The 27,536-nt window shown below is 53.6% G+C and overlaps 2 protein-coding genes across 11 annotated transcripts in view; one reads left to right on the forward strand and one right to left on the reverse strand.

Moving 5' to 3' along the window:
- MARK2 (microtubule affinity regulating kinase 2) overlaps nucleotides 1–27,536 on the forward strand; it is a 58,282-nt gene that overhangs the window by 18,580 nt on the left and 12,166 nt on the right. For 5 of the 8 annotated variants that reach the window (XM_032357149.1, XM_032357142.1, XM_032357144.1 and 2 more), the window contains exons 2-7: nucleotides 23,195–23,374; nucleotides 23,537–23,590; nucleotides 26,348–26,396; nucleotides 26,697–26,762; nucleotides 26,873–26,943; nucleotides 27,169–27,225. In XM_032357149.1, coding sequence (XP_032213040.1) covers nucleotides 23,195–23,374; nucleotides 23,537–23,590; nucleotides 26,348–26,396; nucleotides 26,697–26,762; nucleotides 26,873–26,943; nucleotides 27,169–27,225 — 477 coding nt within the window. The other 3 variants (XM_032357143.1, XM_032357150.1, XM_032357145.1) reach the window with 3 other exon arrangements.
- Nucleotides 13,831–15,931, reverse strand: LOC116598400. 3 transcript variants are annotated; one of them, XM_032357157.1, is made up of 5 exons: nucleotides 15,581–15,931; nucleotides 15,350–15,463; nucleotides 14,788–15,002; nucleotides 14,491–14,694; nucleotides 13,831–13,888 (listed from the first exon to the last, which is right to left on the reverse strand). In XM_032357157.1, the coding sequence occupies exons 1-4, from the start codon at nucleotides 15,915–15,917 to the stop codon at nucleotides 14,500–14,502; spliced, it is 861 nt and encodes a 286-aa protein (XP_032213048.1). In that variant the 5' UTR covers nucleotides 15,918–15,931; the 3' UTR covers nucleotides 13,831–13,888; nucleotides 14,491–14,499. The 3 variants fall into 3 exon arrangements, with proteins under 3 accessions (XP_032213048.1, XP_032213046.1, XP_032213045.1); XM_032357155.1 differs by lacking the exon at nucleotides 13,831–13,888 and adding an exon at nucleotides 14,013–14,105; XM_032357154.1 differs by lacking the exon at nucleotides 13,831–13,888 and adding an exon at nucleotides 14,017–14,109.

The following is a 27,536-nucleotide window of genomic DNA, read 5'->3' on the forward strand; positions in this document are numbered from 1 at the left end:
CCTGCTGGGCCTCTCTCTCCCGTTGCTTGTTTTATGTGCCACTACTTCCTGTTTGCTTTTGTTCAGTCTTTCTTTTGGTTCCCCGCTCTCTCCCGAAGCCAGCCCCCCACAGCCATGCTTATGGCTCTCCCAGACCTCTGCTGTTGTGTCTTAGACTCATTGTTCTGTGCCCCTCTATGGAATTTTAATTAACTTGAGTTTAGGAGTTTATGATTGGATTTACTTGCTTGTCTTACCTGCGCAATAGTGCCCTTTTCTTGATCCCGTTCGGCATTTGGAGTTTTATTAGCAAAGTTCTAAAATTGTAAGGCTGTTGTAAGATGCCAGCATGGAGCGAGAGTGAAGCAGTAAGCTGCTGCCCTTATTTCAAGCCTCATTTACCCACCTGTGCCCCTCTCGTTGCCCTTGCAGAGGAAGAGTCGTACTTGGCGTTCAAACCCGATTTCGCTTTTCCAAGATCATGGTTATGTGCCATTTCTAAATTACTGTAGAACCCGCCTTTTTGTTACCGGGTGAAACCAAGCTCCAGGTAGGTTACCTGGAGAAGCACAGCCTGTGGGCCCCCTGGAGAGGGGTCACCCCTCCCCACACCCACCTCCAGTTCACTTTTATCTGCTAGCGGAGGTAGCCGCTGTTCGCACGCAGGTGTCTTTTAGTGACGCAGGCCACCGCGTCCTTGGAGAGTGCATGGCAGTGTTTTCTTACTAATAAAAAGGCTGTCGTAATGGGTTAGGCCCATAGGGGCTCGGCCCTTCTATACTTGTATTCCCAGGGAGCAGAATCTCTACCTTAATTACCACGTTGCGCTGGCGGAGAGGTGTGGCTGCTAATTGATTAGACCACAGTCCTTTGCATTGATGCGGAACTGTTGGGGTGGTTTTGCTTTATTTCGTTTCTAAATAAACAAATAGATTTGAGCCAGGTAAGTTTATTTTGGAGGGCTGAAGAGCCGAGTAGGGGGTGAATCTCCTGTCTTGAGCGCCACTTCAGTGTCCTCCTTTCCTAGCTTGGCGGTATGCACTGCGTCGGCTCCCCTGCCGTCCTGGTGTGCGCCGAGAATGTGTCTTTCCCCTCCCTGCCGCTCTGTGTGCTCCCTCTCTGTCTGGTAGAACCAGATTCCTTTATTTGGTTTGCTGTTCGTTCCCTCCTATCTTGGAATGGCTGAACTCTATTCTGAAGTGTATTTTTAAGATAGTGTTTAAAAGCAAACACCCTGCCTTTCTTGAAACCACAGAAACTGCTTGTGAAACAGCCGCCAGGGCAAGCTGCCAGACCTGTGCTCTTAACCCACCCCAGTGACACATGTCAGACCCCGGCGGCGCCCCGTAGTCCTGACCGTGGCGTGAGGATTTTCTCAGTAATACGAGTGTAGGTGCTGAGCACCTGGCTTTGCCTCCAGGATGCCCGCATTATAACCCTTTTCCCAGTAAACCGTTCCAGAAGGGTCTTGTGTAGCTAATCTGCTACCTACTCTATAGGAAAGGTTTTAAACAACAAACCCAATTCCTATTCCCCCTCACTTTTTTTTTTTTTTTTTTTTTTTTTAAATTTCAGGAAGTGATTTTCTTTTGAGGTGATTTGGACCAAGCCTCTTACCAGCTTTTCCCATTTACCTTAATTTTTTAGTTTTTACCTTAAAGTTAGAACTGGCTTCAGAATTGTTTTCCTCCACAATGGAAGAGAACGTGGGCCTTGATCTTTATCCCCAGGTCCTGAAATGACTTTTTTTTCTTTTTAAGATTTTATTTATTTATTTATTTGACAGAGATCACAAATAGGCAGAGAAGCAGGCAGAGAGAGAGAGGAGGAAGCAGGCTCCCTGCTAAGCAGAGAGCCCAATGCGGGGCTTGATCTCAGGACCCTGGGATCATGACCTGAGCCGAAGGCAGTGGCTTTAACCCACTGAGCTACCCAGGCGCCCCATCTTTCTTTTTCTTTCTTTCTTTCTTTCTTTCTTCTTTAATGGCATAGAATTTTCTCCGTTTGTCTAGGGAATTTTATTTCTTTCCAGGTACTTTCAGAAATGAGTATTTGTTCCTCCCTACTACCTTCCAGAAGAGCTCTGCCACTCTGGTACTGCCAGCTCTGCCACTGCTGGTAGCCCGATAGGTAAGGGTCCTGTTTAAAAACTGGGATCAGTGTGCACTGAGCTCTGGCACTGATTGAGTGGGAGTTAAAGGGGGAGATGGGGCTTGACGACCAACAGTTGGGACATAAAAGGAAAAATATATAAATGTGGCTCCCTCTGCAGGGTCAGCACTGTGGTCAGGGTTCCAGATGCCGAGCTTTAAGAATCCCTTGCAAACTTCCCCAAGAAGTTTTGTTCTCTTAGTTTACTCTGACTTCATTTCCGTGACCTGAGTACCTGTTCTGACTTTGTGTTTAAGCTCTTTCCCAACTTTGCTTGTCTGTTAGGCCTGTCCCTAGTTTCCAGATGGGGGGGAGACCAGGAAGGCTCAGTGCTTGACTCTTCAGTGGTTCTCCCTGGATTGGCTTCCTCTCGGGCTGTCATCCACGACTCAGCACTGTTGACTCAGTGGGCAGGCATTCCCATTCGCTGAAGGCCCGGGTTTATACAGATCCTGGCAGAACTCTGTGGTCCTAGCTGAAAGCGGGACCTGCGACTTTCAGATCTCTTCACCCATGGTTCTTCTGAAAAAGAACAAAAGCCATAGACGTAAATTGGGAGGAATAAGTGGACTGTTAACTCTAGTTCGGATTTGGTCCCACATTGGGCTGCGTGATTTGTGCTTATTTATCTCTCCTGCTAGATAATCAGCTCTTTTGAAGTCTGGGCTGTTTTTATCTTTTTCTGTATCCCTTCCTCCCCCAGAGTCTTTTGGAGTGCTTTATGCATGGGCATGTCTCAATTATTCGTGAAATAAAAAGGCAGAAAAATTTTGAAATAGGCATTTTTTACGGATAGCCAGCCTTGAGGGAGTGTGTCCATATTGATTTGTAAATCAGACACCTCTCTATCCAGTTTTTGGACATACGAGTCTTAATTTGTGTCTTTAACAGGTGTAGTGATGACTAAAGAGACAACTTTTTCAGGATGAGAGGGTAAGGAGAAAGGTTAACGTTACTGGATTTTGTTAAGCACCCAGAGAGGAAACCCTAGGGGGGGAACACACTGCTGAGGAAGCCTTGTCTGGCTTCCTGAAGTAGGGACTGGAGCCGGAAAGCAAGCCCTCCTCCTTTTGCTGAGTTTTCTCCTTGCCTCGGACACACAGCATCTCTGGCTACATGGTTGCTTCTGGTTAGGTTGGCCTCATCCTTCTCTCTCTTGGATGGGTGAACAGAGGCACACTGAGTGTTGGGGATTTTGTCCAGAGGTGGCGAGATCATGTGGTCTGCATCAGAAACTGGAGTTATTTATAGTGGGCGAAAAGCTCAGGAGCATGGCACAGGAAGAACTAATTTCACACCACCTCAGTGCCTGGTGATGATGAGAACCCAGATTTTTCTTTGAGCATCTCGGGGGATGATGAGTTGCTTTTCTGAATTGACCCAAGAACTATGAGATCAGGAACCATGTTTTCCAGGACTGTTGTGGGTAGGGCAGGAATGAGAGGATGACCATTTTCTCCTTTCTTCTCGATTCCCTGGTCCTTGTGACTCAGGGTGTGAAAGCTCCACCTGACTTTTGAATCTCCTGCTTTTGAACTGGTGCAGAAGGCGCTAGTTGTGTTAGGGTGGTGGCAAAAGGACCTGTTGGACTGGTCTGCTGGGACCCGCCTTCCCCCCCTCCCCTGGCACGAGCAGGGAGACTGAAACTGCTCCTTGGGGCTCTGCCAAGCCAGTCTGTCCTCGTGGGTCACCTGCCCAGGGCAGTCAGGTGGGCAGCTCCAGACTCAGGAGCTCCCCAAGGAGCTAGACTGCTGGGGAGTCCTGCTGCGGGTGGGCTTGGTCACGGGGTGTGCCAGTGTGCCAGGAGGTACCCATGTGCTGAGGAGCACCTCCTGGGTGCGGCTGACACTCAGTGTGCAGAGCCCTGGGGCCTGCTGGAAATAGACTCTGTGTCCCCGTAACTGTCCCTTGTGCCTTAGAGCCACGCTTATGGTAGGCAGAGAGTCTGGGAGGGTTGAGGAGCTTATAAATTGTGCCTAAATGAAGTCTAGGGAGGGAGAGGATTCTTCCCTAGGGCACCCTGAGTTCAGGGTTGTAATGTTTCTAAGTCTGGGGTAGTCACCTGAGTCAACTTTAATTTTTTCAGCCCTTGGCAGAGGAGATATTCCAATGTGTGAGCCTGGTGTCTGAGGCATATTATGTATGGAACCAGACTTTCAGGCAGGTTGACCCTATGTAAGCCAAGGAAGGTCAGGATGTGGTCTTGAGGATGTACAGACCATGCCCACTTCCTGCTGCCGTCTCAGGGGCAGCCTGGAAGGCTTATGAGCACAGAGGCCCTGAAAACCCTCATGCCCACACAGGACAGACTTCATTTTATAGGTGGGGAGACACAGGGCGCGCAGGAGGGTGAATGGCTTGCTCAAGGTCATAGAACTTGTTTGAATGGGACCAGGTCTGGAATCACTCTATCTCTCTCGGGGACCTTGGCACTATACACCCCCTCACTTCCACTTCAGAGGCAGTCCTGCTGCTTAGGAGGCCTGCATAGGCGCTGACCCACAGACCTCATGGCAGAAGGGAGGCTGGGAAAGGACAAGTGGAAGGGCAGCAGGCCTCAGCTCCACACACCGGATATGCATTCTGAAGTCCTGCCAGGCACTCCATCCGCAGAGGTGCCAGAAGGCCTTGGGGAATGGATTGAGAGCAGCGGGCACTAGCGTTCTAGCCCTGACCTGGTTGGAGGGCTCACGTGAGGCAGAGTTGTGCTGAGAGCTGTCAGGTGAGGAGACTCTGGGAGAGGCAGGAAGACCCTGACCCTGACTTCCCTCGTGAATTAGGAAGACATTTATAGAGAGCCTGCTAGGTGCCGGATACTGTACCCAGGCACTGAGGACACAGAGATGACCCAAGTCCTGAAAATTTCCCTCAGGCTGCTCTCAGTCTTGAACAAGACAGCCACCAAGAGTTGTGAAGTAGGCCCTTCAGCAAGCCACGAAGTGATGTGTGTCAGGGACCTTGTGAAGTCAGAGGAGTGGAGCAGGGAAAGCTTCCTGGAAGTGATGTCTGAGCCGAGGCCAACCAGGAAGGAAAATGGGAGTGCATGGTGGAGGAGAAGTGTTCCAGGCAGTGGGAGGCAGTAGCAAAGGCCTTGAGGTTGGGGGGAACATTCTACATTGGAACACTGTTGGCTGGAGCCCAGAGTGAGACTCTAGGAAGGGACAGGGGCCAGGCTGGAACTGCAGGCAGGGAAAGGGAACCAGCCAGCTCATTACACAGCTGAAGGAAGAATCCAGAAGCCATGTGGGTCTGGACTGAAAATCCATTTTATGGATTGCGTTGGTATTTTATGGATATGTAAACATATATGTCTCTACATAGACATTTACACACGTGCACACGTGCACACAGATACATAAATGCGTTGGAGGAGCGCTGAGCCTGTGAAGCCGTCACTTGCTCTTGCCAGTGCCCAGCGCCCTGCTGACGTGACTGTTGGTGCCCCCCACCCCATGTTGCAGAGTGAGGGGCGGGACTGGTTTTTTACCTGCTGGTTTGGGTGGAGAGGAAGCTGAGGCTACCGTCCTGGTCAGGGGACTGTGGCTTTAGCTTTGGGGCGGGCTGACTAAGGACGCTCAGAACCGATTTCCCTCTTCTCCTAGAGGAGTGACTCTCAGGCCACTGCTGCCACCTGAGGTCCTGGCCGGCTTTTCAAAGGCAGCCTGTGGAAGCCCCTGGTAGCATTGGGTGAGAAAGAGGAAGGACCTGGTGGCGGTCCCTCCTGCCACTCTGGACAGACAGTTCTGTCGCTCAACAGCACCTCTCTGTGGCAGCCTTGGGCTCTGCTCTGGCGAAGGAGGCGTTCTCTCCTCCCCGTGGGAGGGGCCGTCATCTGTGGCTTCTGCTCTGCCCTTGGTCACAGAGTCACTTGCGCAACACAGCCAGTGAGAGTCCCCCTGCCGGCCTGTCCTCAGCTGCTTGAGTGGCAGACCTTAACTTCCAAGGCTGGAGAGGTGACCACGCTCCAGACTGCAGGGTTCAGGGCACAGCTTCCAAAGCATGTGAAGAGTGACCCAAGGTTAGAGCATGGACTGTCCACCTCAGAAAGGCGTCATGGGAGGCGCCTGGGTGGCTCAGTGGGTTAAAGCCTCTGCCTTCGGCTCAGGTCATGATCTTGGGGTCCTGGGATCGAGTCCCACATTGGGCTCTCTGCTCGGCAGGGAGTCAGCTTCCCTCTCTCTCTCTGTCTGCCTCTCTGCCTACTTGTGATCTCTGTCAAATAAATAAAATCTTCTTTTTAAAAAAAAAAAAGGAAAGCGTCATGGGACCATGTTTCGGTTCAGACTGCATACGGATGCTGCCCTGCACATGGCTGGGCTGTCCCCTCCCCTGCCAGGGAGTGAGTTTTGTTCCTGTGCTCCCCTGGCTTTTACTGTTTCCCCTTCTGCCTTTCCCCAGGGACCGTAAACCTGCCCACCTCCTCTTATGTTCTCGTTCTGATAGGAGTACCATTCAGAGTTCTTGGCAGGGGACCAACTCACTTCTATCCGTGTTGGTTTCCCCTCCTTCTCCCAGTGTGTCTGATGTGCGTGTTCCCCAGAGTTCCTTCTGTGGCTAGTTGGCTCTGTAGGGCCCAGAGATTGGAGCGCGCGCAACGGGAACTCAGCTGCTGCCCTCCCTGGTTTTAGGGGCGGAGCTTGAAAATAGAGAATCATAATCTCCCTTCCTCCTCTTCCTCCTCCTCCTCCTCCCCCCCTTTATCCCCCTCCTCCCCTTCCTCCCCCCTCCCGCCCCGTCCCACCCCCAAAACTGCCAAGCAAACTGGAGTGACCGGCTCAGAGGCTCCAAGCGGGGACTCAGCCCGCCTCACTGCCCCGCATGACAGCAGCTCTCTGGAGGAAGATGAATGCACGCGTGAGTATGTGAGCGCCGGAGCACATTCCCGTCTCGGGCTGGTTCTGTGTGGCAGGTGTGGACGCACGTGCTGTAAGGGAGACCAGGGCTTCTTAGAGGAGATGGTGACCCAGCCAGGTGTGTGTCTGCCCAAGGCCCGCCCCCTGCTTCTCTGAGGCATGGGGAAGTGGAGGCCCCCCCAAACAGCCCTGCTCTTCGAAAGAGCTCGGTGGGTGGTTTGGGGAGGTTGTTCTTGGAATCCCTTGCAGTGTGGTACCCCTCTTTTCCCTAAGCCAGGCTCTCTGGTTCCTAAGCCGGACTGCTACCCTCTGTTTTCATAGTAGGGGTCTATCTTCCCTGGTCTCAGCTAGACTGAGTAGAGGGTTAGGGAAGTGGTAGCTGCTCCCCTTTGCTAGAAGGGGAAATTGAGGGAGGGAGCGCAGGTTGCCAGCAGGTGTTTGACCTGCCCTCTTCTGCCCACCTTTCCAGCCAGCCAGGGAACACCCAAGTGGAAACACCTTGCTGCTAAAGCTCAAGCGCCTGGGGCAGTGACCAGACCAGAGTAGCCCAGGCTTGCCGAGAGGGGCTGGTTGGTTACTTAGGGGCTGTGACAAATGGCCTTGTGGTGGAACAAGGGGGGGAGAATCTCATTTCGCAGAGCCAGGGGCCAGCTTCTCTGCAACTTTGCTCTTAAGAGCTTAGGCTGCCTGGAGCCACGGACTCAGGGGCTGACCTCTCTCCCCTCCTCCTCCCTGTGTCTTGTGACCAGTGCTGCCATTGTCTGGTTAGAGAGGATGATCCTCATTGGGTCCCCAGACTCCCTGCCACCTGAGTCCCTCTGCCCTGGAGCTGTCCCTGATTGCCTCCCTGTTCTGGCTTTGAGGAGGCAAGAAGTGGTTTAGGAAGTTCTGTTTGGGTAGTTTGACTTCCGGTTGGCCTGTAGACCTCTGAGAATGGAGTGCTTGCTTCATCCAAAGACCCCCTCGGACCCTCCCTGCGTAAACCCCTACATAAACCTACGTAAACCCTGTGTAAACCTCCCTGCGTAAACCCTACACCTTAGACATTTCTTGGAGGGCCAGAAAGGCTTTGCTTGAGTATGAATTTAGTTTGGGGCTCTTCGTGGGGGACTATGTTGCCCTTAGTCTCGCCCCACCCCCAAAAAACCCTAACATTAACCTTTCGTACAAAGAACATTGAAAGAATTGAGCAGTGCCTCAAGGTCACGGGATCATAAGTGCATTTGGCGTAGTTAGCTGGTTTGGTGTTTGGAGATTTCTGCTTTATATTGAGCAAAAGATTTCTTGACAGGAGGCCTCTGGGCCGTGTTGCCAGTGCTTGCCCTGTGTACAGGGTTTGCCCCCTTCCCTCCCCTGACAGGTTGTTTTAATCCTCTTGCCTATAAACAAGTGCAGCAGAACGTGTCCGGCCAGCTCACATGACCTTGGTTATCTCTTCACGGGGTAACCAGCATCAGTTTTAGATACCACGGTCACTTGACGTGGCAGAGCTGTCAGGGTGAAGAGGTGGAGACACCAGGAGGAAGCCTGGGTCTGCCAAGGACGGTACCGTGGTCCCCTCTTACCCAGTGTCACTTTCCACGGTCACCCGCAGTCCAGAAGCAGATGGTCCTCTTTCTGACATAGCGTCGGAAGGTCAGTAGTCACCTGACGCTACGTCCCTCATGGCGCTTCATCTCAGCACGCAGGCATGGTGTCCTCTCCCATCCGGACGAGAAGGGGGAATACAGTACAGGAAGATACTTTGAGAGAGCGCGTTGACATAGCTTTTATTATGGTATACTGTTAAAATTGTTCCATTTTTTATTATTATTTTTTTAAGATTTTATTTATTTATTTGACAGACAGAGATCACAAGTAGGCAGAGAGGCAGGCAGAGGGAGAGGAGGAAGCAGACTCCCCGTGGAGCAGAGAGCCCGATGCGGGGCTCGATCCTAGGACCCTGGGATCATGACCCGAGCCGAAGGCAGAGGCTTTAACCCGCTGAGCCACCCAGGTGCCCCGTTCCATTTTATTATTAGTTTTTGTTGTCAGTCTCTTACTGCGCCTAATTTATAATCAGACTTTGTCACTGGTATGCATCTATAGGAAGATATGTAGTATATAGTCGATCCTCAACAACATAGGGGTTCAAGGTGCCGACCCCCACACAGTCGAAAATCTGTGTATAACTTTAGACTCCCCCAAACTTAACTACCCATAGCCTAATGTTGACCTTACCGATCGCGTGAGCAGTTGATTAACCCAGATTTTGTATGTTATGTGTGTTATATACTGTAGTCTTAAAATAAGCTGGAGAAAAGAAAATGTTACTAAGAAAGTCACAAGGAAGAGAAAATATTTACAGTACTGTTCTGTATGGAAAAAAATCCGTGTATAAGTGGATCCGCACAGTTCAAACCCGTGTTGCTTATGGGTCAGCCGTATACGGGATTTGGTATCATCTGTGGCTTCGGACGTCCGCTGAGGGGGTCCTGGAGAATATCCCCCATGAATAAACAGGGACTGCTGTTAAGTGTGGGTATATGTGACTCCTTAGTGGGGACTTGGCGGCGAAAGTCAGCTCCTGTGGGACAGGGGCGAGAAGGAAGGCAGTTTCATTCCTCCTGCTTTTACTCTTCCTGAATTCCTACTTCCGGTGTCTCATTTCTCTTTCTCCTCTATCTCAAATCCTGGCTTCGGGGCCCAGGACCTGCAGCTGTTTCGGGAAACTGCCCCTGAGACAGATGCCTGCTAGTTCATGGATACAAAACCCAACACCAAAAATCCCATCTTCCCAAACAGTGATCTTGTGTTGTGTGACGGACAGCTGGTGGCGGGAGCCTGGCTGCCGAGGGAGGCTGCTGAGTCTCAGAGCCCGAGCCGCCCCGGAGCTCGGAGTGCCGCGTAGTTTCCATCACCCACCCCCCTTCCCCGCACGCCGGCTTCCCTGTCTTACAACTGAAGAGGCAGTACTCTTCAGGACGTGCCAGGGATTCTAGCCACACTGTGTGTGAGTTGTGTGTGTCGGTTTCTTAACGACTAGGCACATGTCCCGTTGTGACTGTTGATTTTCAAGCTTCCAGGTCCGTATATCTAGAAAATATTGCCGACATTGTATATCATGGGAGCTGTGGGGTGCACGCTAGATTTTCCTAGGGTAGGATGTGTAGGTTTAATATGTTTTCAATCAGGGCAGGGTAGAGTGGCCTTTTCTGGAAGGGATAAAACAGTTGAGTCGCTGGAGCCTTTGCTGGCTCTACCAGAAACCCAAGTCCAAGTCCAAGCTGTGCCAAGAGATGAGCAGAACCTGGTCTTCATCTCCAGAGCTCTCCCAGGCCAGTTTGAAAAGATGCATGCACCTCAGGGATCTTAGTTCCTTCTGTGCCTCTGGGGTCTTTGTGGTGGTTGCTCGGACTAGGTAGAACAGTACAATGGGTAGTAGTGGCCTCCTGCTACCCAGCTAGATTCTTCTGATCAGAGTTATCCTGGGTGGGTTTTTTTCCTCTCAGTCTTCAGATCTTTATTTAAGCCACCACGCCTGTTAGTAATTAGAGCTGCCCTTTGGGATGTGTTGGGGAGGGTCTGTTTGCCTCTGTAGGTACCCTTTCTTCCTTGCACTCTCTAGGTGAATTCGGAGGTGATGAGCTAGAGACTAGGCTGCTTGCCTCCTTCAAAATAACCAGCATTCTGCTGTCTGCAGCCTGCATAATAGTGCATTTAACAGTGTCCGACAGTGGCCCCCTCTTTCCCCAGCTCCACTGTCAGATGGTGGTGTCGTTCCAGAGGGCTTCCACCAGCACTGAGCCAGTCTGTACCAAAGAGCCCTGCTCCCAGTTCCATTTCAGAGGTCGGAAAACTCTGACTCACAGGGACACCTGGGTGGCTAAGTCGGTTGAGTGTCTGACTCTTGGTTTCGGCTCATGTCGGGATCTCAGGGTCCTGAAATCAAGCTCCTAGTTGGGCTCTGGGCTCAGTGTGGAGCCTGCTTGAGATTGCCTCTCCCTCTGCTCCTCCCACTTGGGCTCTCTCAAATAAATTAATCTTAAAAAAAAAAAGAAAAAAGACTCTCTTCCTAGGACTTTCTTTGAAAAGATGAATTAACTGTTAAAGTGCTTATTAAGAAAGCACTTCTAATGGATAATGGCTGTCTTCTCATGTACCATCCCTTCTGCTCCCTAGGTCAACTGCACAATCACTAGGGCGCCCTGAGTAGAGTGGCCATTGCCACCAGAAAATGGCCAGGGTTTGGCTTTAGGGGACACCGAGGCCTACAGGCAGAAGCTGACATAGACACAGTCTCGCTGAGAAGCTTTCCAGTCTTTCCCACCTAACTTCTAACGAATGAGCCTTTTCCCAAACATCTGGCCGGCTAGCAAAGGCACCTGCCCAGGTCGTGGCCACTTAGTAACAAGGTCCAACAAGTCTCCATCCTCAGTCCAGGGATGAGGCCACAGTGGGCCCAGTGAGGTAGATGGGAAGCACATCCCAGGCTTCAGGTGCCAAGCAGGGAGACCATTCTAAGGAGCATATGCCCCTGATCTGTCAGGGGACAGTCCCAGGCTCCCTTTTCTTCTCTCTCTAGCTGGAAGAGAGAAAGCCAGAGAGGTCTTCCATGATGAGCCCTTCTTTCCTGGAAGGCAGTACCTACTCAAAATTCCTTTTGAAACTCCAGCCTCATTTCTCACCTCTGCCTGGGTTCATTTCTCCTCAGACCCTGCCTCCTACCCGAACACCCCAAGTGCTTTGAAGCCTTGTCCCCCAACTCCGGTCCTTTTGTTCTAAGTCCTCACCCAAGGTTGGAAGGCTGTAGAGACTCAGTTACTGCTACCCGTGCTGCTTAGGGAGCAAAGACGTGTTCCTAGGACCCAAGGCAGAACTCTTGAGTTAGCTTTCCTGTTCTGGGCTGTGGTTTAAATCTTCGGTACGGTTGACATACCACTTCAAGTTCAATGGCCGGCCCTTGAGAGCTGGCCTGAGACAGTCACCATTTGTTCTTCTCCGAATGGAACTCTTGGGAAGTTGGGGATTTCTTGACCAATGTGCCCAGCCTATTTGTATATGCTTTGTATAAGTGTTCTCATTAGTCTGTTGGCCTTCTGGATGCCACATGACAAAGACAGAAACATACAGGGGCGCCTGGGTGGCTCAGTGGGTTAAAACCTCTGCCTTCGGCTCCGGTCATGATCCCAGGGTTCTGGGATCGAGCCCCTCATTGGGCTCTCTGCTCTGCAGGGAGCCTGCTTCCTCCCCTCTCTCTCTGCCTGCCTCTCTGCCTACTTGTGATCTGTCTGTCAAATAAATAAATAAATAAATCTTTTAAATCATCCCTACTTTAAAAAAAAAAACAAAACCAGAAACATACAGAGGTACCACTTCACACCCAGAAAGGTCGTCTGAGAGCTACACTCCCTCCCGCGATCGCTCTAAGGGATGGGGGAGACCAAATTCTCAATTTTAGCTGATTGGGCTTATTGTCAGGAGGCACTGGAAACAGCCCCCACTCCCCTTCCCCGACCAGTCCCACCACTCAGGTGCTGTCACGCGCCCGGCTTAGGCTGTAGGAGGCAGAGGACGCTTCCACCTGTGAGCTGAGCAGCCCCCTGGGGGTTTGCTGAGGCCAGGCACGGCCAGTTGGGTTTTTAATGGTCACGGAAGCAGAGCAGCCTCACTGCGGCCCCACCAGGTGGGGACCATCCTGAGGTGACATGGCAGTGATGACCTTAGGTGGTTTCTCTTCCTTATTCCCCAGCTCGAGCTCCAACCTCTGGCCGTGGGGACTCCTGGGGCAAGGGCTGTCCAGTGTTCTTCCCGATATTTCCTTCTGCTCCTTCAACACCCTCTTTGAGGCTGGAGGAGCAGGGAGGCAGTCTTTTTTCCACTTCCAGAGGAAGGTGCAGTGGAAAGAGGCACAGTGCTGTCTTATTCAGCACCTTTCAGTGGGGAGCTGAAACTGGATAGGACCCAGAAGGCCTGTTTCCCAGCCTGGAGCTTGAGCTGCTCCTCGGCGTGAAGTCGTTCTAAGGAAACCACTTGGGAAGGGGCAAATACAAGGGGTTAAATCTGAACTCAGGTAGAGAGGCTGTTGCATAAACGCTGAGAGAGGTTTTTTGTGGGGGGTTTTTTGTTTGTGTGTATGTGTGTGTGTGTTTTTTTTTAAGATCTCGTGCTTCTTTTTTACTTTGTGTTGGCAAAAACCCCAGGAGAAGATGGGAGATTCTGGGAGGAGATGATTATGCTGGGTGAGTCAACTGAGCTCCCCAGCTGCCGTTTTTAGTTCCTTTGCTTTTCTGTAACAGGAGGCAGCCTGGGGAGGGCTGGGGGCAGGGTGGGAATGCCAATTTTTGCAGCAGGACAGGAGGAAGGTGTGTATGGGTGAATTTTATTGGCATTCCAGGGGTGACAGGGCCTTACAGTCATTACATCGGTTCAGGGAGGAAATACGAAAGCCGAGCTCTCAGTGTGCCAGAGAATAAATGTCTCCTACAAGTAAGTCACTGTCACTTCCCCAAATCTTAGAATGGCCCGTCCCAGCAAGACACAGTGGTTTTGGATAGCAAAGCAGGTGTGAAATTGGCTGTGGAGAGGCAGAGAGCCGTCTTAAGTTGCGCCCAGTGGTTTTTGGGCATCAGGAAGTTCAGAGCAGAGCCCCCCACCACCATGATGAAAGGAGGGGCCTTGGGCTTGTTTGCGGGGGGTCAGGGACGGGAGTGTGGGGCGTAGGCCCCCCATCCCTGGCTGTGCCTGTGTTCTCAGTCTGTCTCCAGTCCACCTCTTGATGACATTTGCCAACATCATTGTGTCAGGAGAGAGCACCAAGGGCCTTGTCACCACCTGAGGAAGTTAGTTCGTGGAACTAATGCTTTCTAGATGCCCTCCCTCCTTGGGCGAGGGGATCTTGTGGCTTCCTGCCCACTCGGCTGTGTCTGCAGAGGACAGAGATGCGGGTTACTGATGCCGGGCCCAGAGACTCATTAAGATGACCCTACATGTTTTCTTACTTATTCCTCCATACCCATTTATGCATTCAGTACCGATCGCCGACCCCTGCTCTGCTGTAGAGGCCTTGGTGTGGCGGTGAATCAGACCTGGGTCCCTCCCAAAAGCTCTGTGTTGTGGGAAGGCCGGATGGGGAACCAACAACTACCTTGAAAGAGGAGAAAGGGGTCTTGTGGCAAAAGGTTTTGATCTTTCTCCTGCCCTTGTCGCACCTTCCAGGAGGGGGACTGGAAAGATCAAAAACTTGTATCACTTTTATTCCTCAAGTATTTTACCACGGGCCAGCCGGGTGCAGGTACTGAGTGTTAGACACTAAGGGCATATGAGGGTGAGCAAGACACCGCATCTGACCTCTCAGAGCTCGAGGAGGCTAAGGTGTGGCGACACAGGGTCAGATGAGATGAACGGGTACAGACGGGGTGCCGTGAGAGCCAGAGAAGGGACCGATCGCACTCTGCTCGGAAGGTGTCTGGATAATTCCTCAAACAAAAGGATTTGGGATAAACTAGGGATAAGAGTGTTTACTGACCTGGATCCCTTAAAAGAAGATGTCACATGAGAGCGGGAGCCTTGCTTTCAGTGTGTGTGGGTGTGTGTGACTCTTCGTACCACACTTCCGAGCCGTTTCCTCCCCCGCAGCCAGAGTGGCGGAGCTGGGGTCCCACTGCAGACCTGGGACTCCAGCCCTTTGCTCCACCATGTACAGCCAGACAGTGCTGAATAAAAACGTAAGCTACAAAGGAAGGAAGAGGGAGGCCCAGGCACCTCAGCTGCACTGGTTAGACTCCCATCGGCCCCCCACAATCCTCTGTGGAGTGAGCCAAACCTTTCTGCTGCAGGCTGCCTTCTGCCTCCCCCAGAGCCCTGGGCTGCTGGCAGGCGGACGCTCTCCTGTGATATGGAGGAACTTGTTGGTCTCCATGGTTACAGTAACCCACTGGTACGGGCGGCGCCGAGTGGAGGGCGAGGCTGGCAGTGTGAGCTTCCCCCAGCCCTTGGCACCATGTGGTACTGGTATGTCGGCTGTTTCTTGGGCCTCTTCTGGGAGGAAGGAGTTAAGGAGCCTGTGAGGAAAGGAAAAGCAGGCACACCTTCCTCCTCCTCTGGGCTACCTAGAGGCCAGAGGCATGGCTGCCTTCTCATTCACCCACTTCTCTTGGCGAGAACGGTTTTAGGTTAGGAAAGAGGGTCCTTTTTGCCTGACAGCCTAGCCATGGTGGACATCGGACTTCTCTGTTCCAGGAGCAATACCAGCTTTATTCCACTGGTGCTTTTGGTCAAGTTCTTAGAGATGATAGCTCTTCTGGGCTCAGAGGACCCCTTGAGATGGGAAGCAGGTTCCTATCCAAAAGAGAAGCAAGATCATAGGAAACATTGTCCAGACTTACCGAGCGCTGGGCCCTGCGGTCCACCCTGGTGTGCATTTTTCATTTTGTCTTCACGCCGATCTTGTGAAGTGGGGACAGCTGCTGTCCACATGTCCCCAGTGAGGAAACGGGGATCTAACAAAGTCAAGGAATCTTGGTTGTGCTCAGTGAACTAGTAAGGAGCAAAGGCAAGCCTCCCGCCCCAGGCCCCTCGGCCTCCAGAGGTCTGTTATGGTATCCTGCCTCCCTTACCAAGCGAGCAGAGATACTGCGGTGAGTCTAATATAACACTCAGTTCCCTCCTCTGTTTCTGGAAAGCAGGAACCAGATCTCTCTGAACTTTGTAACTAGCCCTGGCTCCAGAGGTAGGCCCGCAACAAAGGTTTACTGAATTAGCAACAGTAATTGGGGATTGAGATAGAGACCAGACCCCAACGAGCGGATTCTCAGGGGCGAAGTGGGATTGGAAGCCGGCAAAGCTCTGGCTGCTCCGTAGGATCCGCCCTGTTTGAGGAAGAGCCCGACATTTCCAGTGGCTTCGAAGACAGGAGATTTGGGGGATGAGCACTGCACGGTGGCGTCCACGCATGCCAGGGGGCGAGCTGGAGGTGCCGGATCCGTTCTGGTCGGTTCTTGCCTGCTGGTCCTCCCAGGCACGTGCTTGCTCCTGCCGTGGCTGCTCGGAGGCCTACAGGCTGCTCCCCCTGGGCTCAGGCTGCAGTGCTAGGGCGAGGCTGGCAGCTCAGAGAGCCAGCAGGCAGTGACCCTCTGTGCTTTGGGCTTTGGGCTTCATTTGCTTGCTGGCTCTGCAGGTCCCCTCCGTCAGGGGGACACCTGCCGCTGCTAGAAGGAGGGAGCAGCCGTCTGACACTCGGACACAGCCCCACCTCTCTCCTGCACCAGGCTATTAAGGGAAGGTGAGGCGCCCCCCCTGGGCGGAGCCATCACAGTTAATTTTGGGGGCGGGGAGGTGGCACCCGACCTCTCCACTGGTCAGTGCTTCCTGCAGCCTTATGAGATCTCTCCTACCCACAATTCCCCTTGGGTTTCTTGACTCTTGGCAGTTGAGAGTGACAGTTGCTCAGGATTAAAGGGTACAGAGAGGGTTTCTGGATGCGGCGAAGGAGGAAGGGTTAAAGAGCTAGCCATTCGCCACGGCCCCGTGACTTGTCAGCTCAGTCATACCCATTTCTCCCCAGCCTCTCTGTTTGAGGTCAGTGCTCGGTACTTCCTCAGTTTACAAAACCCCTTACTGCTTCCCACCAACAGGATTGAGGAAACAGTCCTCTGTCGCATTGCAGAACCCTAGGGACTGGAAAAATGAAGCCATTTGATCGTACTCTGACCTCTGAGTGAAGAGGCAGGTGGTCACAGGCCAGCCTGAGCCCAGGGTCCAGAATAAACCCTAAGCTCTTGCACTGAGACCGGGGCCCACTTTGGAGAAGGGTGAGGAGCAGGGTGTGCTGTGGGACCCGATGGGTGTGTCCTCGCAACAGCCCTACGCACTGGCCTGAGCCAGACACTGGCATTCCTGTTGCCCTGGGTATCTCCCCCCAACCCACCTCTCCGCTTCCTTAACGTCTTTTGGGGGAAGCCAGCAAAGGGAGCCATGAGGAACAGCAGAGTGCTGACCTGGACACCAAAGGCCTGAGCTCCAGTCCCAGCTCAGTGCTGGGGGGCTATGGGACCTTGGGCAAGTCTCGTAACTTCTGTGCTTTGATTTCTCATCTTTAACGTGAGGATGCAACAGTGTGGGTGTGGAGGACATAGGGAGTGTGCGGCAGCAGAAGATAGCGTCAGGAACCTCGGATGTGGTGATCTGGGCTGCTGTGTCAGGCAGACACGAGTGGCATGGTCCTTCTGGGATCTGTGCTCAGGTGCTCGGAAGGCACAGAGGAGGCTTTGCCCTTCCCTAGGGGGATTTATGGCCTACCGGCAGGAGATCTTTCAAAAGCTGCTTAGTGGGAAAGATCCTAGCCTAGAGATATGGGATGAATTCGAAGTAGTTCTGGGAGCCAGAAGGAAGGCGTGACCAGAACGCAGAACTCAGACAAGGGAAGGCTCCAGTCACCCCACGTTAGCAGATGCCCAGACAGGAGAGCTCTGTAGTAGGAAGGTGTGAAGACCAGCATCCCGGCTGTCCCCGGCCCTCAGAGTTCTTAAAGCAGTGCTGTTGGAGGGTGTGCTGGTGGGGACTTGTGGAGGCTGGGTAGGAACCCAGGGATGGACTCCCAGAATGGGGGCCGGAAGGGACTTAGGGACATTTGGTTGGTTCCCCATCTTTGGAGCGAGATTTAGGATCAAACGTCTTATTCAGTCAGTGACAAAGGTTTTTAGTCTAGAACTCATCGACATCTAAAGGGGCTTCACAGGGTCCCTGAACTCCCTGAAATTATGTCCAAAATATTTTGCATGTAAGTGGAATATGCAGTTTTCTAAGTTAAACACTGCTTTTCGTGAAGCAGGAGGTCCGTCTGCCACTGTTGCTTGACTGGTTTCTGCTTAAGCCCCGTCCTGTTCTCCCATGGGTGGTTTACTGGGCTTTGGCAAGGCTGCTGCTCTGCGGGTCAGCCGGCCTGATTCACACATACTCCTCCCAGCTAGTGGGAGCCCCTACCCAGGTCCCACCTGCTGCAGGTGAGATAAGACTTTATGGCAGCCCCGACTGGAGGGAGCCTCCTCGCCCTCTCCCAGCTGTTACCCAGCAAAGCACCTTGGGGAGGGTGGGGCAGCCCACTTCCGGGGAGGGGGAGGGGAAGGGAGAAGGAAGTTGATCTAAACCCGCCCCTCTCTCTGTCTCCCTTCCTTCCCGTCGCCCGCCTGCCCCTTTCCTCCCACCTTGCTCCCCGGCGTCGGCGTCCTGTCCTGGGACTGCATGCATCTTCTGGCCACCGGGCCCTGGCCTGCGGGAAGCCGTGGGGCTTTGCGTCCCTGTTGCTCTCCTTGCCAAGCCGGGTCTCTCTCTGCTAGTGGTGGTTTCGGTTGCGACACAGTCCAGGTTCCCAGGCAGGAGCCGCTGGGGCCTGGCTGCTTCACTGTTTTTCACTGAGGAGGTGGTGGAAGGTGTCGCCTGCTTCGGCTGAGTAAGGGTGGCTGGCAGAGCCGGCAGCCCCCGCCCTGGGCCTGGCTCTTCCCGGCCTCTGTACTTTGCCCTCGCTGCCTGACAGGTTCTGCTGTGGGCTCTGCTGAATGGAAGTTGCTGGTAGTCCTTGTCCCTTTCTCCAGCCGGGTATGTTTTCCCCTTCTCTGCTGTGGGATTGCCCCTTCCTCTCTCCTTCCCATCCCAGACACAGGATCTTTAAAGAATTGCTGAATGGAGCCAGGCGGTAGCACAGGTAGGAAAATCCCTGGAAAGAGGCGCTGGCTGGGAAAGGAAGAGAGGCCACAGAGGTTGAGTCAGCAGGCGCACCCCGAGTGAGAGGAGGGGGCAGGTGACAGGTGAGGCCCAGGGAGGGTGCTCCGGTGTTCCAGTGAGGGGAGACTGGGATGTGGGGCAGGTGTGCTGAGCTGGCGCCCAAGGGACCCTTTTTTCCCCCACAGTGCCTGCGTTTACTTTCCCTCTGGCCAGGGCATACCTGTCTCTCACCCCTCCCAGCCCCGGGGAAATCTCAGGACACTTGAGGCCGGGCCTGAATGCAGAGCCCCACAGTGTGAGCTTTGCTGGGCGAGAACTGTTGGTAGGAGCCCCCAGTGTTAGGGAAGGGGCCCTGCCTACCTGAGTCACCGCTGGGCCTCTGGGGTGGAGGCTGTCTTCCGGGTGAATCTGGCAACACGCCTCAGGCTGAGTTTGGAGATCCCAGGTTGAAGGGCCTGCTAGATAGAAGGTTCTTTCTTTCCTCCCCGGGTCCTGTATTCCACCTCCCTGCTGTTCATGTCCTGCTTCTGAGTCAGGCCTGCCAAGTCACCTGTGTGGTCTGCCGTCAGTTCCAGATGCCGCCTCGCAGGGTTCTTTCTGAAGGCTGCCTGAGACTCACGCTGGCAACTCGCAACAGAGTTTTCCAGATTCTGAGGGCCTGGCGGTGGTATTCTGTGGGCCAGGGCCTTGGGAATGTCGGGTGTTCCTACCTTACTGTGAGCAGGGAGGGCAGACGTAGAGGAAAGAGTGTGGCTTTAGCCAGACCCTGTTTCTTCCACCCAGAAGGGTGGCCAGTCCGCAGCCCCCCACCTGGTGGTGAGATCTGGATCCAGGGAGGGGCCGTGCTCCAAGAAACATTTCCTACTGGAGACTTTTTCCTTTCTCCGCTCCCTTCCTCTGCTTCCTTCCCTGGGCTCCCCTCACCTTGGCCCACATCCCTGCTACGGAAATTGTCTCAGAGAAGAGAAGAGGAAGGAGAGGTCTTTGGTCTTTGAGTCCTGACAGTTGGGTGATTTCAGTCCTCTGAAAGAGGAGTGGGTGAATTTGGGAGCAGGGGATCAAAGAGCACGGGTCTGGTCCCCGTCTGGTCGCCTCCCGTGGAGGCTAGAAGCGCTGGTGCAGGCTAGCCGCGTGGCCCGGAGGGGAGGCCGTCCGCCGCCCAGCCTGGACCCCTCTCCGGCGGGGAGGGCCAGAGCATCTCTTGGTGTCTTGACCTCCGTTGAGCGACCACTGGCTTAGGAGGGCTCCGCTCAGAGATGGAGGTCTTGTTGCCAGAGACCTTTGACTTTGCAGACGGTAGTATTTGGGAACTAAAAATGATAGCAGTAGTGGTTGCTCTCCCTTGAGCCCTGGATGCAGCATCTTAACGTGTGTTCTCTCACTGGATGTGCTGCCACTTTACAGATGAGGAAACTAATGGCAGTAAGTGGGGGAGCCACGACCCAAACCTAGTTCTGCCGGACAGAGCTCCTCGGCCCCCACCAGACCATCTCCTGACGCAGATGTGTCCTCTTTGGGATGGTTTCCTGCCCTCTGTAATAATCCCATCTCCCTCTTAAGGATGGTGTTGATAATAATAAAGTTAGCTTGTGTGGAGGCATTGGCAGATTTAGGATTTGGACACTAGCAGTTCATCTCTGGCGTTTGCGCTCTCAGCCACCCCCTCTGCCCCTGTGAGGACGGAGGGGGATGGCAGAGCTTCTCTGTGGTTATTGATGTGCCTGACGTCCCATGTGTGTGCTGAGCCCGGCGGGCGGTGCTGTCCTGCTGTGCTGCACAGACAGACCAGCCCGGAGGGCCAGAAACCCCAGGACGGAGGGGCAGAGCAAAGGTCGGGAGGGACAGTGGGATTCCCAGATTTAGCTTCAGAGGGGCAGAGGGCCTGAATCCTCAAGTCAGCACTAAATTCCTATTACCACTTTTGAGGACTTGAGACTGCCAAGCTCCTGCTGCCGTTGGCTCATATTCTCCTTAAAGAGGGGCATGACAAGAAACTTAAGGGGTGAATTGGAGGTTGCCAGGGACACTTTGCCACCCATCTTCCTCTCATGAGAGCTGGGGCCCCTGTTCATGGCCCCTGAGGCAGGCCAGGTAGGACGGTGGGCGGTCTGGCCGCACTTGCTCGTTCGGGACCCTGATGGAGGGACTCAGGGTACCCTTCGGGGCAGGCAGTAGCAGGGCCTAGGAAAGCCCTTCTCTGCAAGGGGTATGAACCCTCGGGTTGCTTGGGAAGGGTGAAAAAGCAGGTGTTTGAAAAATCTGCTGATCTAGCAAACGCTGAGGGCCAGCCAGAGGTAAGTGAGCAACAGGGTGTCTGAAGCAGAGAGGGCAAGAAAACTGTGTGGCCTGCGGCCAGCCGACTGCAAAGGCCCTGGGGACGAGGTGGACCTGGGAGGGTTGGTAAGGACTCGCAGGAGAGAGAGCATTTCCTAAAGGGCGAGAAGAGGTTGAAAGAGACTCAGCTGAGAAGTCAGGAAGCTCTTCCTTCAAAATCAACCATATGCACGGGATCTTTTTTTTTTTTTTTTCCCTCGAATGCCTAAATCCGTGAGCTTTTGGGATCTGAGTCAGACCGCTTATCCCAAACCAGCCAGCAGCTACTGCGCAAAGAGAAAGAAAGGTCCTGCATTGACACAAGGAAGAAAAGGGAAACATCCCTAGCGGGCTCTGTTTGCTTTGTGTTCTTGTTTTTCTGCCTGGAAAGCCTATGGTGAGAGAGGGAAGCTTCTCACAAGGAACCCTGGACAGTTCCTTGGGTGCCGTAGCAAGCCCAGCTTGTGGAGGGCTTCATGACAGCCCAGCCCAAAGGGGCCGTGATAGGAAGAGCTTGGACTCACACTCTTCTGGTCACCCTGCTCTCCTCCACACCGTGTCCCTGAAGTTAACAGGGTAGCTCTGGATGGTTCTGGGATGTGGCTCTGGCAGTGCTTTGCCCTGGTATGTGGGAGTGATGGCATCAGGCATCATTTCCCTTGGAGAGGTAAAGCCGGGCTCCAAAGGAGACTGAGACCAAACTCTTAACACTTTTATTCAAATATAATTCATATGCCATATAATTCACCGTTTATTTATCTTTTTTTTTTAAAGATTTTATTTATTTGACAGAGATCACAAGTAGGCAGAGAGAGAGAAAGAAGCAGGCTCTCGGCTGAGCAGAGATCCTGATGTGGGGCTTGATTCTGGGACCCTGGGATCATGACCTGAGCCGAAGGCAGAGGCTTTAACCCACTGAGCCACCCAGGCGCCCCAATTCACCCATTTAAAGTGTGCGATTAAGGGGCTTTGAGTAAATTCACAGAGCGATGTAGCTGTCACCGCAATCAGCAGCTCCTTAGGAAACATTCGTTAGCACGGAAGGGAACCCCACACTCCTTAGTCGTCACCCCTAAATCCCCACCCTCCTCTGCCCCAGACTAATCTGTCTCTCTGGATTTGCCTATTCTGAACATTTCAAATAAATGGAATCATACAATATATGGTCCTTTGTGACCAGCTTTGTTCACTTAGCGTCCCGTTTTCAAGATCCTTCCCTGTCGTAGCAGGTTGTCACTGCATTTTATTGCCGATGACGATTCCGCTGTGTGGCTTTTCCACAGTGTGTTTCTCCATTTGTCAACTCATGGCCACTCACATGGTTTCTACTCTGGGGCTCTGGCGAGCGTGAGGTGTTGCTACCACCTCGAGTCGGATGTCCGCTCCATTTCTCTCAGGTGTGCCCCGAGGAGCGGCGCTGCCGGCTCGCATAGCCACTCTGTGTAGCCCTGTCAGGAACACACACGTCTTCGTGGGAACGTGTGTTTTCATCTGGGTCGGACGGTTTTTTGTGTTTTCTGTTTCTGCAGCTGTTCAGTACCGCGTCCATTCTTTCTGCTTTGTCACACCCTCGTTCGAGCCACGGCCTGTCTGAGGGCAGACGATCGCCTTGCTCAGACCCTGTCGCCCAGTTCGTTCACGGCACAGGTTTCATGAGCATCGGCCCTAGCTCGGATCGTGTAGGTGCGGGGATGTCCGTGAATAAATGACGGACGCCTGCCCTCGTGAGCCTCCCTTCTCACCGGGATCGACCACTCATGAATGTAAAGCGATAGATAGTAAAAGTAACGGTGAAGTGTTGGGTGCTGATGAGTGGCTTTGAAGTCTTCCTAATTGTTGGGCTCCTGGGACTTGGCCGCGCCCCCCTTTCCCCAGCGTGAGCCGGCGGCGGGCGGCCAGCAGGAGGCGCAGGGCCTGGTGGGTTATTGCCGGCGGTGGTGGGACAGCACAGGTCCTGAGCTCCCGCGCCCATAGGACGCTGGCCCTGGACCGGACACTCTGCTCTCTTGGAGTGAAGACTGGCTCATTTCTCCTCTCCTCCCCCTCCTCCTCCTGATCCTCTGCCTGCCTGCCTGCCAGCCCCCTGCAGTCCACCCCTTCTTCTCAGCACTCTGGCGTTTTTTGTGGAGAGCTAAGGGCAAGGGTGCGGGCACGGAGAGGGCGGGATCCGGGACCGTGTGCCTGTCTCCACCCTGCAGCCCACCCTGGGACACCTCGACCCCAAGCCCAGCAGTAAGTCCAACATGCTGCGGGGCCGCAACTCAGCCGCCTCTGCTGACGAGCAGCCCCACATCGGCAACTACCGACTTCTTAAGACCATCGGCAAGGGCAACTTTGCCAAGGTGAAGCTGGCCCGCCACATCCTGACCGGGAAAGAGGTGAGCTTCGGGGGTGTGGGGCGCGGTGGGACGCCTGCCCCAGGCGGAGATGCCATCCCGGTTGAATGGAAGTGCTGAGAGGGAGGCGGCAAAGGGAGGGAGAGCTGAGTCCCGGCGTCAGCCTGCTCCAAGACCGAGTCCGGGCCTTTGTCTCCTTTGCAGGTAGCTGTGAAGATCATTGACAAGACTCAACTCAACTCCTCCAGCCTCCAGAAGGTAAGCGCATGGCATCTTCTGTTCTTTTCTGAACCTCTCTGTAGGGGTCAGTGACTTACTGAACCCAGGTGGGCCTCTCCTTGGATCCTTAATTTAAAAAATTTCAGGTCATTTCACTGTCCCTGCTGCTCTGTGGGGCTCCCTGTGGGGCTCTGATCAGATCCACATGTTGACCCCTCTGAGTGGGCTTCCTGGCCCCAGGCACTGGCTCTTTTTAGTCTTTCTGCCCTTCCCCACCATTTGGCCTATCTATCTGACCTGTGGCCAGCCCTGGGTTGGTAGCCATTACTAGAAACATGTGTTTGGTGACTCCAAGATTTGGAATGACCCAGAGGAGTGGCTTTAGACCTAGACGTACAGGGATAGGAGGCAGGGAGCCCTGCCACCAGATTTGTGCCAGCTACACTTCAGGGATGTGAGTCTAGAAGATGAGGGTTTTTAGAAGCTAAATCCACAGTTTCGAGCCTGTGACACTTCGTATAGGTGAAGGACAGGTACTCCCAATCTGCCTTCTCATTTCTAGGCTCCTCTTGGCTAAAAGTCTAAGCCATTTGCATGTAGGTGAGGTTGAACTTTTTCTTCCCTCCTTGACTTACAGTGAGAAACTGAGGTCTGTCTTAGCTAGCTGCTCGGATGGGCACACATACCCCCTGGTTGGGAAGCTATGAAGAACTGGTGGGGACACAAAAAGGAGGCTTCGGTCGCAGAATGGGACCGCTTGCCAGTGACAGGTTGATGTCGAACTGGAAACTCTGTCCTCTCCCCTCATCCTGGGCTCTGGCAGTTAGGGGAAGGAGGAGCTCTCCCATCTGGCTCCTGAAGAGTTAGCTGCCCCCGTCCAGGTCAGTCGGATTTCCTGGTGCCCTCATACTCCCCTGACCGTGGCTCAGATTTCTTGACCTTGATTCACCTAGTTCTATCAGGAGGCGGACTGAATTTTTCTTTCCACGACCGCATTGTGTTATTTGAGTTAGGAGAGGCCATAGGCTCATGCTGACCGCTGCAGTGGGATTTAGGAGCTTGGGACTAGGGGCTGGTATTGGGGAAGAGGCACTCTTGGACTAGCAGGGTGGAGGTTCAGGTGCCTTGACATGCTGGCAGCCAAAACCAGAGTGGCTCCTGTTTTCTCTTAGCCCTGGGATCCCCTCAAGGTTCTTTGGTTCACAGGAAACACTACTGTCATCACCAGGGCTTTCCTGCTTAGAGCTTTCCGGAAGGAAGGGAAAGAGGGCTCCTCGACATGTTGGCTCAGCCCGTGCGGGATGGAAGCCAGCTTGGTGTGAGCCGTCCGGTCTCCGGTGCAGGCCACCCTGCCATATGGTCACTGCCACAGTCGGCCAGGCCGTCTTACTTCCTGTGTCTTTTCTCTCCTTGCCTCTTCCTGACCAGCCGGCTGGAAGGCACCAATGCCAGACAAATGTAGCCATTTTAAAAGCCTTTTAACACACACTGTTACCAAGGCCAGTCTGACGCTGGCCAAATCACTCTGTTTAAATTTGATCCCAGCAGTGATCCGTAAAGAGGACACTGGTGAAGAATCTATCCCCCAGGGTTCTCAGCGAGCCCAGAAAACTCTATGGTTCTCCCAGGAGAATGCCCCTCCCAGGCCAGTAGGACCCCAGCAGGGTGGGGGTGGGGGTGTCTGTACTGCATGGGATTGGGGGCAACCCTGGCCACTGCCTCTGGCCCCATTTCAGTGTTACTTCACTGCTGTTTACCACCCGTGAGGTGGTGTCCAGGATTTTTTGCCTCTTCATCCAAGACAGCTGCTGGACCAGGATAGAAGGCAAGAGAAACCTGGGCTCTAATAAGAAAAGGGAGCCAGGTTCAGAATCCAGTTCCCAAAGACTGGAAAACCTGTCTCTTCTCCCTTTCATGTCCACCTCACAGAAGCTCTCGGATCTCATTAAGGGGAAAAACCATGCTCATTTGATTCCATAAACTGTATCCTGAATTAGGTCTCCAGACCTCTCCTTCCTGCAAAAAAACCAAACCAAACAAAATATAAACAACTAATTCTGCTCTTTGTGCAAATGGTGGAAGTTACCAAAACCCCACCTCCAGTCCTCTGGCCCCCGCAGGGGGGATGGAGTTCGTTTCTGTCATCGTTCTTTATGGAAATACATGGTTTGGAGTCCCTGATTTTGTTTCACAAAGAGAGCGTGAGTGTGTGGAGGTGGGTTTGATTAAAATTGGCATCAGCTATATATAGGAGCGGCGGCTTCTGTCACCGCCCCAGAGGCCTGGGGAGAAGGACCTGCCCACTAGTGCAGAGCCCTCTGACTTCTGTAAATCAGAAGATGAAGGGGGTCCCCTTCAGAAACAACCCCCCCGCAACACACACACACAGAGACCAAGCTGGAGTCTGTTTTGTCACAACTTCAGTGACAGTCCTGGTCCTGAATATTCATGTACAGGGGCTCACACTCCCTCCTTCAAAGGCGCCCGGCCAAACCTGTCTGCTGTTTGGGGGTTGGATTTGGGGAGACTGCAACAGGGCACGTGGCTGGTCTACCCAGATGCTGAACCCGAGGCTACCAGTCACTGGAACCCCGCTTTCCTCCTGCGGCTGCTTCTGCTCTCGTTCCCCTACTTCTGAGCCTCCAGGGACAGGCCTGGATGACCGGGACAGCTGCCCTCTTTCTATTCTCTGCCTGTTTTCTCTTTGGGGAGAAGAATCCTAACAGTGGCTCTGTTTGGAGGGAACCCAAGGGAAGCAAGTTAAGCAAGCATGACCCTTGGTATTTTCTTTCCTAGCTATTCCGCGAAGTAAGAATAATGAAGGTTTTGAATCACCCCAACATAGGTGAGAGCAAGATGTCTTCCTTCCCTCTTTCCTTCCCCCACAGCACAGCCTCTTCCTCCCCGAGGGCTTGCTGCTTTCTGGAGTCCTGGCGAATGACTCTGGGGAAGCCCAGCTCAAAATCCAGCTGTGCCTCTGGTGCACTGGGCTGTCCTGATGAGTAGTGTGGCTGCTGCGAGAGGAACTTTCTCTCGTGGGGGGTAGGGTGAGGGCTTTGGTCCCAGGCTGCCTCTGCTCAGATTGGGGTCCTAACTGTGCCCTCTGCTTCTTCTCTGACTTGTGACTTGGCCTTTTCTTTTGTAGTTAAGTTATTTGAAGTGATCGAGACTGAGAAAACTCTGTACCTTGTCATGGAGTACGCCAGCGGAGGTAGGTGTGGAACTGCCCCTTCCTGTGGGCACACACCCCCAACCCCCATCCCCGTCCCCGTCCCTCAGCCCCAGTAGGCTCCGACCTGGACCCCACACTGTGTCTTGCAGGAGAGGTGTTTGACTACCTGGTGGCCCACGGCAGGATGAAAGAAAAAGAGGCTCGAGCCAAATTCCGCCAGGTGGGTGCGGCTCCTGCTGAGGAATATGGGCCCGACCTCTGCACCCAACCTCTGCGCCTCTGTGCCTTGGGCTTCGGCACGTAGGAAGGAGCTGCCAGTCTCTGAGTGGCCTGTGGAGGGTCCCTCGGGCTTTGCCTGTTGCTGTGGCAGTGCAGAACTAGCTCCCGGGTCCCAGGTCCGCCAGCCTCCGGTGCCGCTGGGCTGACCGTCCTTCCTTCCTTTCAGATAGTGTCTGCTGTGCAGTACTGCCACCAGAAGTTCATTGTTCACAGAGACTTAAAGGTAAGGCTCGCTCCTGTCCCCCATGTCTCTTGAGTCGGAGTGGGGGTCGGCAAGGATGTAACCATCTGGCCCTGCGTGTTCAAGGAAACACCAGCTTTTAATTTTTCGGAGATGATGAGGAAGCCCCTTGGGCTGCTTCTGCCACAGGCCTCACGACTGGCCTTAGATCTCATTCCGACGGGCAGACAGAGGGCCGCTGCCCCATCGTTGCCAGGCACGTCACCTTCCGGGGCTGCCAGGCATGCGGGGTGCGCGGCAGGCTCTGCTGGCCCTTCAGGCAGCCTGGCCGCTGACCAAGGGCAGAACGGTGA

The sequence above is a fragment of the Mustela erminea genome, chromosome 9, assembly GCF_009829155.1.
Source record: "Mustela erminea isolate mMusErm1 chromosome 9, mMusErm1.Pri, whole genome shotgun sequence".
In the NCBI taxonomy this organism is placed as follows: Eukaryota; Metazoa; Chordata; class Mammalia; order Carnivora; family Mustelidae; genus Mustela; species Mustela erminea.

Excerpts from the sequence above, each read along its gene's own strand:
- LOC116598400 (XM_032357157.1), bottom strand. The coding sequence starts at position 15,917 with ATGCGTGGACGCCACCGTGCAGTGCTCATCCCCCAAATCTCCTGTCTT. Across the intron at positions 15,464-15,580 it reads GCAGTATCTCTGCTCGCTTG|ATCCCCGTTTCCTCACTGGG; the intron begins GTAAGGGAGGCA and ends TGACTTTGTTAG. Across the intron at positions 14,695-14,787 it reads AGGCAGCCTGCAGCAGAAAG|CTTACGTTTTTATTCAGCAC; the intron begins GTTTGGCTCACT and ends CTTCCTTTGTAG.